This window comes from Triturus cristatus, chromosome 9 (genome assembly GCF_964204655.1).
Source record: "Triturus cristatus chromosome 9, aTriCri1.1, whole genome shotgun sequence".
NCBI lineage: Eukaryota > Metazoa > Chordata > Amphibia > Caudata > Salamandridae > Triturus > Triturus cristatus.
Window position 1 is genome coordinate 390609057 of NC_140592.1, and position 12055 is coordinate 390621111.

The window sequence follows — 12055 nt, forward strand, 5'->3', positions numbered from 1 at the left end:
TACCTATACAAGGGCATAAATCGGGGAAGCCTATATACGGAATCTAAATCTACACACAACAGAGGGAGGGAGACGGCGAGGGTGGGAGAGAGACGGCGAGGGTGGGAGAGAGACGGCGAGGGTGGGAGAGAGACGGCGAGGGTGGGAGAGAGACGGCGAGGGTGGGAGAGAGACGGCGAGGGTGGGAGAGAGACGGCGAGGGTGGGAGAGAGACGGCGAGGGTGGGAGAGAGACGGCGAGGGTGGGAGAGAGACGGTGAGGGTGGGAGAAAGAGACAGAGAGGGTGGGAGAGAGAGACAGAGAGGGTGGGAGAGAGAGACAGAGAGGGTGGGAGAGAGAGACAGAGAGGGTGGGAGAGAGAGACAGAGAGGGTGGGAGAGAGAGACAGAGAGGGTGGGAGAGAGAGACAGAGAGGGTGGGAGAGAGAGACAGAGAGGGTGGGAGAGAGACAGAGAGGGTGGGAGAGAGAGACAGAGAGGGTGGGAGAGAGAGACAGAGAGGGTGGGAGAGAGAGACAGAGAGGGTGGGAGAGAGAGACAGAGAGGGTGGGAGAGAGAGACAGAGAGGGTGGGAGAGAGAGACAGAGAGGGTGGGAGAGAGAGACAGAGAGGGTGGGAGAGAGAGACAGAGAGGGTGGGAGAGAGAGAGAGAGACAGAGAGGGAGAGAGGGTGGGAGAGAGAGAGAGAGAGACAGAGAGGGAGAGAGGGTGGGAGAGAGAGAGAGAGACAGAGAGGGAGAGAGGGTGGGAGAGAGGGAGAGAGACAGAGAGGGAGAGAGGGTGGGAGAGAGGGAGAGAGACAGAGAGGGAGAGAGACAGAGAGGGAGAGAGGGTGGGAGAGAGGGAGAGAGACAGAGAGGGAGAGAGGGTGGGAGAGAGACAGAGAGGGAGAGAGGGTGGGAGAGAGGGAGAGAGACAGAGAGGGAGAGAGGGTGGGAGAGAGGGAGAGAGACAGAGAGGGAGAGAGGGTGGGAGAGAGGGAGAGAGACAGAGAGGGAGAGAGGGTGGGAGACAGAGAGAGGGTGGGAGACAGAGAGAGGGTGGGAGACAGGGAGAGGGTGGGAGACAGAGAGAGGGTGGGAGACAGAGAGAGGGTGGGAGACAGAGAGAGGGTGGGAGACAGAGAGAGGGTGGGAGACAGAGAGAGGGTGGGAGACAGAGAGAGGGTGGGAGACAGAGAGAGGGTGGGAGACAGAGAGAGGGTGGGAGACAGAGAGAGGGTGGGAGACAGAGAGAGGGTGGGAGACAGAGAGAGGGTGGGAGACAGAGAGAGGGTGGGAGACAGAGAGAGGGTGGGAGACAGAGAGAGGGTGGGAGACAGAGAGAGGGTGGGAGACAGAGAGAGGGTGGGAGACAGAGAGAGGGTGGGAGACAGAGAGAGGGTGGGAGACAGAGAGAGGGTGGGAGACAGAGAGAGGGTGGGAGACAGAGAGAGGGTGGGAGACAGAGAGAGGGTGGGAGACAGAGAGAGGGTGGGAGACAGAGAGAGGGTGGGAGACAGAGAGAGGGTGGGAGACAGAGAGAGGGTGGGAGACAGAGAGAGGGTGGGAGACAGAGAGAGGGTGGGAGACAGAGAGAGGGTGGGAGACAGAGAGAGGGTGGGAGACAGAGAGAGGGTGGGAGACAGAGAGAGGGTGGGAGACAGAGAGAGGGTGGGAGACAGAGAGGGTGGGAGACAGAGAGGGTGGGAGACAGAGAGGGTGGGAGACAGAGAGGGTGGGAGACAGAGAGGGTGGGAGACAGAGAGGGTGGGAGACAGAGAGGGTGGGAGACAGAGAGGGTGGGAGACAGAGAGGGTGGGAGACAGAGAGGGAGGGAGACAGAGAGGGAGGGAGACAGAGAGGGAGGGAGACAGAGAGGGAGGGAGACAGAGAGGGAGGGAGACAGAGAGGGAGGGAGACAGAGAGGGAGGGAGACAGAGAGGGAGGGAGACAGAGAGGGAGGGAGACAGAGAGGGAGGGAGACAGAGAGATAGAGAGAGACAGAGAGATAGAGAGAGACAGAGGGAGAGAGGCAGACAGAGGGAGAGAGGCAGACAGAGGGAGAGATGTGTGTATGCCGGATCTGGTGGCTCAGTGGACGAAGGCGTCCACTGCAGGGGCCTATGTTCAACCTCATGGTCACAGTTTTTTTTTCGCTCTAGCCCCGCAACCCTCCCAAACTGACCGCCCCCCCCACCGGTGCGGCCCTCGGCCAAAAACCACTCTGTAAATTTGCCTCCCGAGAGAAATTTTGTTTGTACCCATGAACTAGACTATGCAAGGAGGCACCAAATGTGCCACTCATGCAGACCGAGTGGCTCTGGCAAGTGCACCCACCCAGCCCCAATACACTAAGTCCTTTCTGAAAGGTGGCACACCTCCCTGTGACAGGATACTTATTGTTCTGCTCTCCCCTGCTCGAGCTTGGCTCAACAGCAGGAGGGCAGAATCGGGTCTCTGGTCGGCAGCAACCATGTTGTGCTGTCCAGGTCTGGAAGACTGGTACCAGGAGCACTGTGAGCCTAAAGGAGGGCTCTTCCAGCGCTTGGAATCATACCTTCCACACCTTGGAATCATACCTACCACACTGTTTATGGTGTGGGGGTAGGATTCCTAAATGTTTTACACCAAACATGATAGGATTTGTTGCAACCGATTTTAAGATGGTCATCGTGTAATTACGCGGTGCCCCTCTATATGGTATATAGCTGCTTCACTTACAACCTTGGAGAATGGACTCTGTAGGCTGTGGGGGTGTCCTGTTCATGCAGGGGTACTCTCACACTTAGAACCAAGCACCCTGCCCTTAGGATTGTGAAGGCCTGCTATAGGGTGACTTATAGGTTTTAAGTGCAGTGACCATAGATATAGGAAACCTATATGTTTTGTAAGTGGTGCAAGCACCAGCCTACACAAGCAGCAATGGCAGGCCTGTAGTTACAGTTTGAATGGTCTCTCATTGGTGGCATAATACATGCTTCAGCCCATGGAGGACCTCTAGTGTACCTGTACCCTGCGTATTTAGTACCATATACTAGGGGCTGACAAGGGTACCCCAGTATCCAATCTGGGATGAACCCAAGTACTGAACATAACTATTTAGGGGAGAAAGCAGAGAGACTGGGGTTCTGATTAGCAGGATCCCAGTCAGACAAGTCAAAACCAGCTTGGCACCAGGCAAAAAGTGGGGGTAAACAAAAAAGCAGATCCTATATTCTACAATTTAGATGCCACCCAATCTCCCAAGAGTGTGGAAGAAAGTAGGATGGGTGTACCAGTCAATAACTGACTCACACTAGTGACTCTTGTATTGGGTGACATTAGACAACCTCCATTCCAATTGCACTCTCACAAGAGACACTGGCAGGAATGTGAGTGGAAGATGGACACAGGGCACAGATCTTGCTTTTGATGTAGCTTGATAGTAGGTTGTGGTCTAGCTTAATGGCTTCTGGAGGGCTAGGATTAGTATACCTTTGAAGTGTTTCTAATTTACGCTGCAATCATCAGTGAAAATATTTCCCATGCGGACTTCCTTTTGAAAAAAACTAACAAAAGAACACCCAAGTAATTTAAGTGCTATGTAACATGTTCCGGAATAACACCCTAAGCCAGGAATGTGATGTATTAAGAATTTGATGCTACCCAAGATACTAATGCCGGAGAAACAACAAAAGGTGAGTACGCTGTTCTGCATGGAACAAAAGAATGAAAATAGACACTTTTAAATGCAATTTATTTTGGGTATACATAACCACAATGCTATGGTTTCATAGTTACCAATTATCTATACATCTTACACGTATTAAGCAGTTTGTCCAAGGAAACAGAGCCCAAGAAAAGATTTCATGTAATTTATTTAATTTAGAAACTCCACCTTGGACAGCAGAGAAACAAGGCATTTCTTGAATAGTTTTATAGAAATTTAGATCACTCAACTGAATGTCCAACCATTACCAAGATAAACAGACTGTCTTTGTCTTGTCCATGCAAAAGTCTTTAACACAATTCACAGTTTTTGCAAACATCTGGCATGCACAATCCCACACTCTGGTGGACTTACTATTCTCTCAGTTCTCTAAACGTTTATCCCACATAATCATATGTTGGCTTTGACATGATTACTCCTATTTCTGTAGGCACCTCTCCTCTTAAGATGATGAGATACAAGTAGCACTTCTCTACTCTGATGTCAGACTATGCCTTGACCCCCCCCCACCTCCTAGTTCAGTCGTTTAGTGTTGATCCTTCATTTACTATTCTAAACAAGTAAAATACCCATCCAACTGTTCCACCAGTGAACGAATTACACTTTGTCCTCTCCTCAAAATGTGAATCAGTCCCTTCCTAAGCCCTGCCCATCACTTTGGCTTCTCTTCATTTCTCCTTCCATACAAGCACAACAAACAGAGTAAGCGTTCTCATTTTACTGTAATGGAGGCCAGATTCTCCTCTTTCCTCACACATACCTCCAATTGCCCCCCACCTAACCATGTCACTTACTCCGCCTCCAGTCTGATTTCCAGAATTATGGACATTCAGGTCAAGCTGTATAAGCTGACCCCCTACCCATGTGCATACCTGCCAACATGTCACTGTGTGAGGAGTGGGCGGACCTTGAAGGTGTCCGGGCCTCGTGCTGAGAAGTGCTTACGAGACACTTTTGAACTCCAAGCCACCCCCCCCAAAAATAAGCTTGCTGAGGCTGGTGCCGATGTCCTGGGGTGTTTTCATACCCCTTAATGGACGTCGGCAGTTCAAGGCCTTGGAAACGAGCTGGAAAACCACAATTTACAATGGTTTTCAGTTTGTTTTCCCTGCCACCGTGTGATATCAGCTCCTCACTGGGAGACTGTGTGATGGAAGCCGATATCGTGTGTCACATGGTGGCACCGTGTGAGTTGGCAGGTATGCATGTGCCTGCCAACTTATTACAGGAGTGCATCATTTTCCCCAGTGGTACTCACCATAGTTGTGCGAACCACTCTTTCTACCGAGTTTGTATCACCTGTTCATGCCCTATGCATGACCTCTCCTTGCTCTTTGCACCTCTTTCTAGAATGTATCACATGCTATGAAACTGCTCCCCAACCATGTCACCTCCCCCATGAGTGCCCTTTATGCAAGCATGTGTTACCCATGAACAGAACTGTCCACGGCCAGCTTTTGGTAAAGTGGAGCAAAAGAGGCTAATGCTTTTAAATTCAAGACAGCTTTGATAAATGTCCCGGAACGTTGTACTGCATACCATATATGTAGTGCACTGCCGCTAGTGCCATAGGCTAATTACCTTTAGTCGGAACCACGCAGAGAGGGAGCCTGGGTAGGAGCCTCCGAAGCAGATCCAGGTGTTCTCTGGAGTCAGGCTGTACTTCTGGGTCACATAGAGATGAAAGGATGCCAGATCGGCCAACCTGAAAGGAATAGACAATGTGGTCAAGGTTTTGAGGAAATGGATAATGTCATACCTATGAAATAATTCCAATGGTCATCAATGTAAATTAAAAGATCCCTTGTGAACAACCCAGAGTGGGATACTAACAAGTGGGTGGTTATCGCTTGCCTTTTTTCACCAGGATGCCAGTCAGAAACAATAATATGTAGTATTCAGGGTGCTGTGTGCCTAGCGCATGCAAAAGAAATACGACGTTTTGGACCTTAGTGTCGCGAGGAATGGTGAAGCAGTATTCCAGCATGGAGAAGCACGTATTTCCGGGCAGGTAACGGTGGTGCCAGAGGCATCCTTAGTTAGGAACGTGGATTTAGGGTGGATGTCTTGGGGTGGTCACTTGCAGGGGAGAGTCGAGGGATGTGTGGGGTATATGGTTCGGCTACAGGAGCACATAGGGCTTATAACCCCAACTCTCTGAACCTTGCCTTCCCACAGTTGCTCGCATCCTGGGCACTGCCACCCCTCTGGGTGAGTTCACAAATTCGACAGTTGGATCACTTTTTCCTCGACCACCCTTCCCTTCCTCTTTGTACCTGGCTCTGTTGCCTGTAAAGCCTAACAGTCTGCTGCACCCTGCAGCTCCTTTTATATCCCTTTTATAAGTGCAAGTACACAGGCCTTTGAGGTACAAGGGGGAGAATCTAACATGTTTTACCTTTCTCCCGACTTCGGTGGGACCTGTGATTGTCTTGGATTGTGCCAATGTCACCCCTGTGGTTGGCATAGCCGGGGAATCAGATGAGCTGCCACAGGCAAGCATAATTTTTCCCAGTCAGTGACCCCCACATGGAAGGGCCATAGGGAGGCAGGCTGGTGAAAAGTAAGAATTGTGTTGGCACCCAGGCAGGTGTGGTGAGTAGCCTGTGCTGTGGGCCTGTCACCTTGGGGTTGAGCCAGGAGTCCATATCAATGTGGGTGCTCGCAGTTTCTCCTCAGGACCTGTGGGCTTACACCTGGATAGCAGAGTGGAAGCTGGGCGCTTTTTGAGGGAAAATTGTACGGGAGAATAATAACAGTAGAACAATGTCAAATGCTGTAATTGCTGTCTGTATAAATTTGCTTCATCTTGAGATCAGAACTAGGAATTTCCCCCAGACACAGCTATATTACTATTTTTAGCTTACACCAATAGCAGTATTATTTGTTAATCCGCCAAATGAAAGAGCAGCTTTATTTTGCTTTAGCACGTATTCCGGGTATGCTATACAAGTGCACCCTGGTTGGTTCTGGCTATATTTGTAAATGCCCCAAAGAAGATTTTGCCCCTACGATATACAACTAGTAACCATCCTGCACCTAACCTTTGGGAATAGCGGCTACACCCTCTATTGGAATGTTGCTTTGATTGAAATTCCCTCGTCTCGCTGCCATATCATGAATGTGAAGTGATATTAGAGTTGTACCCGGGTCGGGATTACTCAGTGGACAATTCTTATGGAACTAACAATGCCGATTTACCATACCAACTGAGTACTACAGCGAATAGATTCTAGGTTGGATACTAATTAGGAGAGGACCATAAGATTGGATTGAGCTGGTGAATACTTTTCGCCTTTTTGGAATCAGATTGAAGGGATGAGAGAGTGAGACCCTTACATGCTTTTATCTTGGCTATGAAAGAGTAAAGGTTTCATACCAGGTGGTATTCCCCAACCACTCACCAGCAAATTTGTTATGGGTGGTCCTGAAGAAGGTGGTTGCATTTTTAAATCTTCCACCAAAACGTGCGTTGACCTGGTCGTTGTCTACAACACGTTAACGGATATCTATTAGAGTTTTTCCAATTGTGACCTATTTAGTGTAAGTGATCTAGGCGGGGTTCTGGATGTATAGAATGAGAGAGTGGGAATGAGCAGTAGTATGATAGGTTAGTACGCATGTGTGGTTTAAGATGGAGGATATAAAAATCAAATGTATTGACCGAGGCTTCTTCTTTTTAAATGAAGTAAAACATAAATGCAATGATTATCTGTATTAACAAATGAAATTGTCGCACATTTGAAATATTGTAAAAAAAGATATATATATATATATATATATATATATATTTGTTTTGTACTATGACAACTGGAAAAAAAATATGAAAAATGTAATAAAAAGATAAATAATATCATGAACGAGAGTGTATTATGTTAAAATTGCATTAAGGACAGCCCCATAGAGCTTTAGTAAGCCGACATAAAGGAGATATAGGTCACGTGGGAATATTTTTCGTATTTTTGGTGTATTTCTTCCACCTTTCTCACAGACCTGAAAGTAGTGTTGCAGGTGGGACCCTTATATATTCAATATGTATGTAAATGCCTCCATGAAGATTGGGTGCAATCGCCAACACTCCGTTTGTGCTCAACCATTACAAAACACTGTAAAACTACCATAGCCTCTGGAACTTAGTACTTCAGTGCTGGTGGATTTGTTTTGTTAGCAGTGTTGGCTTGCTACAGTGGTTGTAAACTTAGGTTCGTGCTTTTGTGGATTTTAAATTAATCTCATCATGTACTGGATTCCAAAAATGGTTTTCTTTTCTGGATACACAGCGTTATGCAGTCAATATTAAATGCTGCCTTTCCTAGAGACACTCAATTCGAATACCCCTGTTAAGAGTCAGCACGCAAGTCATTTAGCCAATTTTAGGAGTCCTTAATTTTATTCTTGCAATAATACTTGACATGCTCTTACCAATCAAGTTTATTATTTACTTTGGTTAGTGGGTACATTAAGCATGAGGAAATTATGGAACTTAATTAAGATCATGACGCTCCCATCATGCATCTGTTTTTGGGAGCAGCTCCCATATTTGATCACTCCCAAGCAAAACACAACAAATACATTTTTGGCTCTTAGTCAACTTGGTCTCATACCTGCATCTTGCGGATATCAGGGAAGGTGGCTCTGAAATATTCCCCCAGGATCCCATGGCGCCACCCAAATGAAGGAATCTCTTTACCTCTGTGCCTGCACATTATTATTGACGTGGTGCAACGAAGCTTGCCAGGCAGTAAACCAACAGTGTGCCACAAAACGGTGCGCCCCCTGTTTTTTAGCTGCTGAAATCAGGATTTCAAAGCAAACACAAGGAGATGATAGACAGAGTGCTGAAACTTTTCAAACACTCACCTCCTGTCACAGATCTGCATTGAATCCATAATCGTTCTTGAGCTCACTTCCCCACCTCAGTTCAGACCCAACTATATGCAAATCAGTCTTGACCCTGTGCCTCATGGGAACAGTCCAGCCCGAGCTGCCAAGCCAGGTCTTCCCTCAACCGGAAACAAGCATCCTGATAAAATATTTCAACCCAATATAGCTGCTTTTAGCAGCACTATATTGGTTTGGGCAATGTAATTACCTTAATGGTAATTACATTATGGTAATTAGGCTGCCTGGCTCCTTGCAGTGAAAGAGGTACGTAATAAGGCGAGACAATGAAAATCAACTTAGGATTCAATTTAGACACTTTTGATCCCTCCGAATCTTGTTGGGAATAAGGCTATTGCGTCACATCCTAGAGCTGAATGATATTTTTCTTATCGGACAACACTCCTGTTTCCAAACTGAAAGTTGCTTCGGGCCACAGTGACATAAGAACTTCAATATCATATTTCAACACCAATCGGACACTGAACTCATCTTAGTTTGTCACGTGGTCTTTGACCTTTGGAACTGAGTGATGGTCCCAACATCTCACTTCCCTTAGGCCATTTGCATGACGTCAGGAGTGCAGAGTATGAAATATTCAGGAAACTACTAGATTTCCCAGTCTGTTTAAACTAAAAATAGTGAAGCTTGACAGAGAACTTCTAGGCTCTCCCAAAATATACGTTTTGGCATGGAGCACAGCCCCTAGCCAAAGTACCAATCTTCTAGGCTAAATATTGATCATCGTTTCCAAAGCAACATCTCCTTGGTGGATTGTTCGTGGTTGCTTATTTAGGTCTCTCCTTGGCTCTTGGGAAAACGAATCCATCCAAAAAGATGATCTGGTCTTAGACACTATTTTTATGTCCACCCCTGGGCAAGTTAGGCAGACAAATGTGTTGTTTGAATTCATTGCCCTTCATAAAAGTCAGGATCCTTATTCTACTCAAGGTGTAGAAGCATCTGTTAAGTACAGGACATTGAATTGTGGTTCTCAACCATTTTAGCGTGACTGTCTGATTTGTCAAAAGTATCACTACTCCATCCCCTGACTCACTAGATTGGGTTGATTAAGGTTTCAATTACTGAATGGTCGGCCACTGTTCAGAATTTAGGTGTCAAGTACACATGGGAAACAGAAGGAGACATGGCTGGAAAACACAAGTGTTGTTTTCCTTTGAGTACTTAGAGTGATTACAGGAACCCTTCCAGTTGAAGTTGAAGAGTTTTATAGAGCGCTCTACTACCAAGCGGTTTCTTGGCGCTAAAACAAAGACTATCTCAGGCAGAGCCGAGAAGCAACTACAGTGGGTAGGCCATGGAGAATAGATGGGTTTTGAGAGCTTTGCGAAAGTCCATATAGATGGAAATGGATCTAATGGCAAAGGGAAGTGCGTTCCAAAACAGGGGGGCGAGAATAGAGAATCTCGAGCCACCAAATTTTTTCCTGTGGTAGCGAGGGACGCTAAGGAGGAGCTGGGTAAAAGAGAGAAGGTTTCTGCCCATGACATAGACACTGATCTTTGATCTAATAAAGTCAGGAGCTGTACCGGCCAGTGACATATATATCAGGCATCCCATCTTGAATAAGGAACGTTCCAAGATGGGAAGCCAATGGAGGGTCTTAAGAAGGGGGGTAGTGTGCTGAGATTTCGAGAACCCGTAAATAAGACGGGCTGCCTGGTTTTGGATAAGCTGCATGCGACGGCGTTCGTACGCGGGGATACCAACGTACATGGCGTTGCCATAGTCCAGGCGGGATAAAATCATAGCCAGTTTGAAGGCTTCTACTGAGAAGAAACGGGAGATTTTGCGAATGATTCTGAGGGACAGGAAGCAGGATGAGACCACTGAACTGATCTGAGCATGCATAGAAAGGTCTTGGCAGATTTTAATACCCAGAGTTTTCACAGATGCAGAAGGAAGAGGAGGGGAACCGAGGATAGTGGGCCAAAAAGCAGGGGTCCAGGGGTTGGAGGGACCACCGATGAGCACGAACTCCGTCTTGTCTGGATTTAATTTAAGTTGGTTTAAGTTCATCCAATTGTAGATGAATGTCATAGTGGAGCTGAAGTTAAGAATGGAGTCGGGAGTAGAGGGGAGGTTAAAAATGAGCTCAAGGTCATCGGCATAATTAAACCCTGTGACCTCCATTTCCTGCAGAGCAATAATCAAAGGATATATGTAAAGATTGAAGAGAAGAGGGGAGAGGGATGAGTCTTGAGGCACCCCACACAAAACTGGACAGAAGGGGGCGGAGAAGCCCTCCAATCTAACGGCCTGAGTGCGGTCCATTAGGAAGGAGGTGAGCCAGGCCAAAGCTGAGCCCTGGACGCCGGCGCCCTCGACACGGTGTAAAAGAGTAGAATGATCAACCGTGTCGAAGGCGGCAGACAGGTCGAGAAGGACCAGGGCCTGAGGAGAGTTGATGTCAGCGCTCCTCCTAAGCTCATCCACCACAGAGAGAACGGACTCTGTGGAATGAGCAGGGCGAAAACCAGCCTGATTGGCGGCCAGAAGATGGTTATTTTCAACAAAAGTAGAGAGACAGGAAGTAAGGTAACTCTCCAGAATCTTACTCAGGAAAGGAAGTAGGGAGATGGGTCTGAAGTTTGAAAGAAGAGTAGGGTCAGCGCCCACCTTTTTGGGGTCGGGGATGACCGTAGCCGCTTTAAAGAAATAAGGAACAATACCCTGAGAAATAGAAGCATTAAGCAGAGTAAGGGGGGGATCCGGGCAGCTGGAAAATATCTCCCTCAAGATATGGACTGGGCAGAGGTCGGAGGGGGAGCCTGACTTGACTCTCCGCAGCAGAGTGAGAAAGATCTCCTTGGAAATCAGCGGGAAGTGATCAAAAGTGAGGAGGGTAGGCAATAATAGAGGCATTCACAAGACAAAATACCCACAAGTGATACTGGCCAAGCAGGAAGTTTATTATAGTTGTTGTCCAACGTTTTTAATAGTGTTCAAAGACTTGTATCTCCTCTCTGGGAACTCTTGCAAAGTAAAAGAAGGTTCTAGTGAATGTTGGACGGGTGGTTGGAGGATATTCGGGATTTGGGGGGGATATATCTTTTTATGAGTTCCACGCTAAAGACATAGTCCAGACATTAATTTGCGTCATTTTTTCGAATGTGAAAAATTATATGTTCTACAGTGTAAAAGGAATATCGCAGGAATTTCATTATGACTGTTCCAAGGTTTTGCAGAAAAGTATTTTTCACATTTTGCACAGAATTAATTAAAATAACTCCGTTTGGACTTTTAAATGTATGTACAACTTCTAGTCTATTTTTAAAGTGTCAAGCTTTTCAAATAATCTGTCAAGTGAGTCATAATTTGAAACTGCATGCTGTGCTCCGTCAAGCACAAGGAAAGCTTTCTCAAAATCTAGAGTCATCAAAGTATACATTTCCTCAGTTACCCATCTTTTCAGATCATTGCATAGCGTCAGCAGAATGCTAAAACTTAACGCTTCCCTGGGC

At 47.0% G+C, this 12055-nt stretch overlaps 1 protein-coding gene across 2 annotated transcripts in view; it reads right to left on the bottom strand.

Annotated features, from left to right (window-relative positions):
* Positions 1–12055, bottom strand: part of LOC146798014 (thymus-specific serine protease-like) — a 151039-nt gene that overhangs the window by 118013 nt on the left and 20971 nt on the right. For both annotated transcript variants that reach the window (XR_014968588.1, XM_085625246.1), the window contains exon 5: positions 5271–5394. Coding sequence is in view for 1 of the 2 variants with exons in the window: in XM_085625246.1 (XP_085481372.1) it covers positions 5271–5394 (124 nt within the window). In the remaining variant the exon portion in view is untranslated. The remainder of the gene's footprint in view (positions 1–5270; positions 5395–12055) is intronic.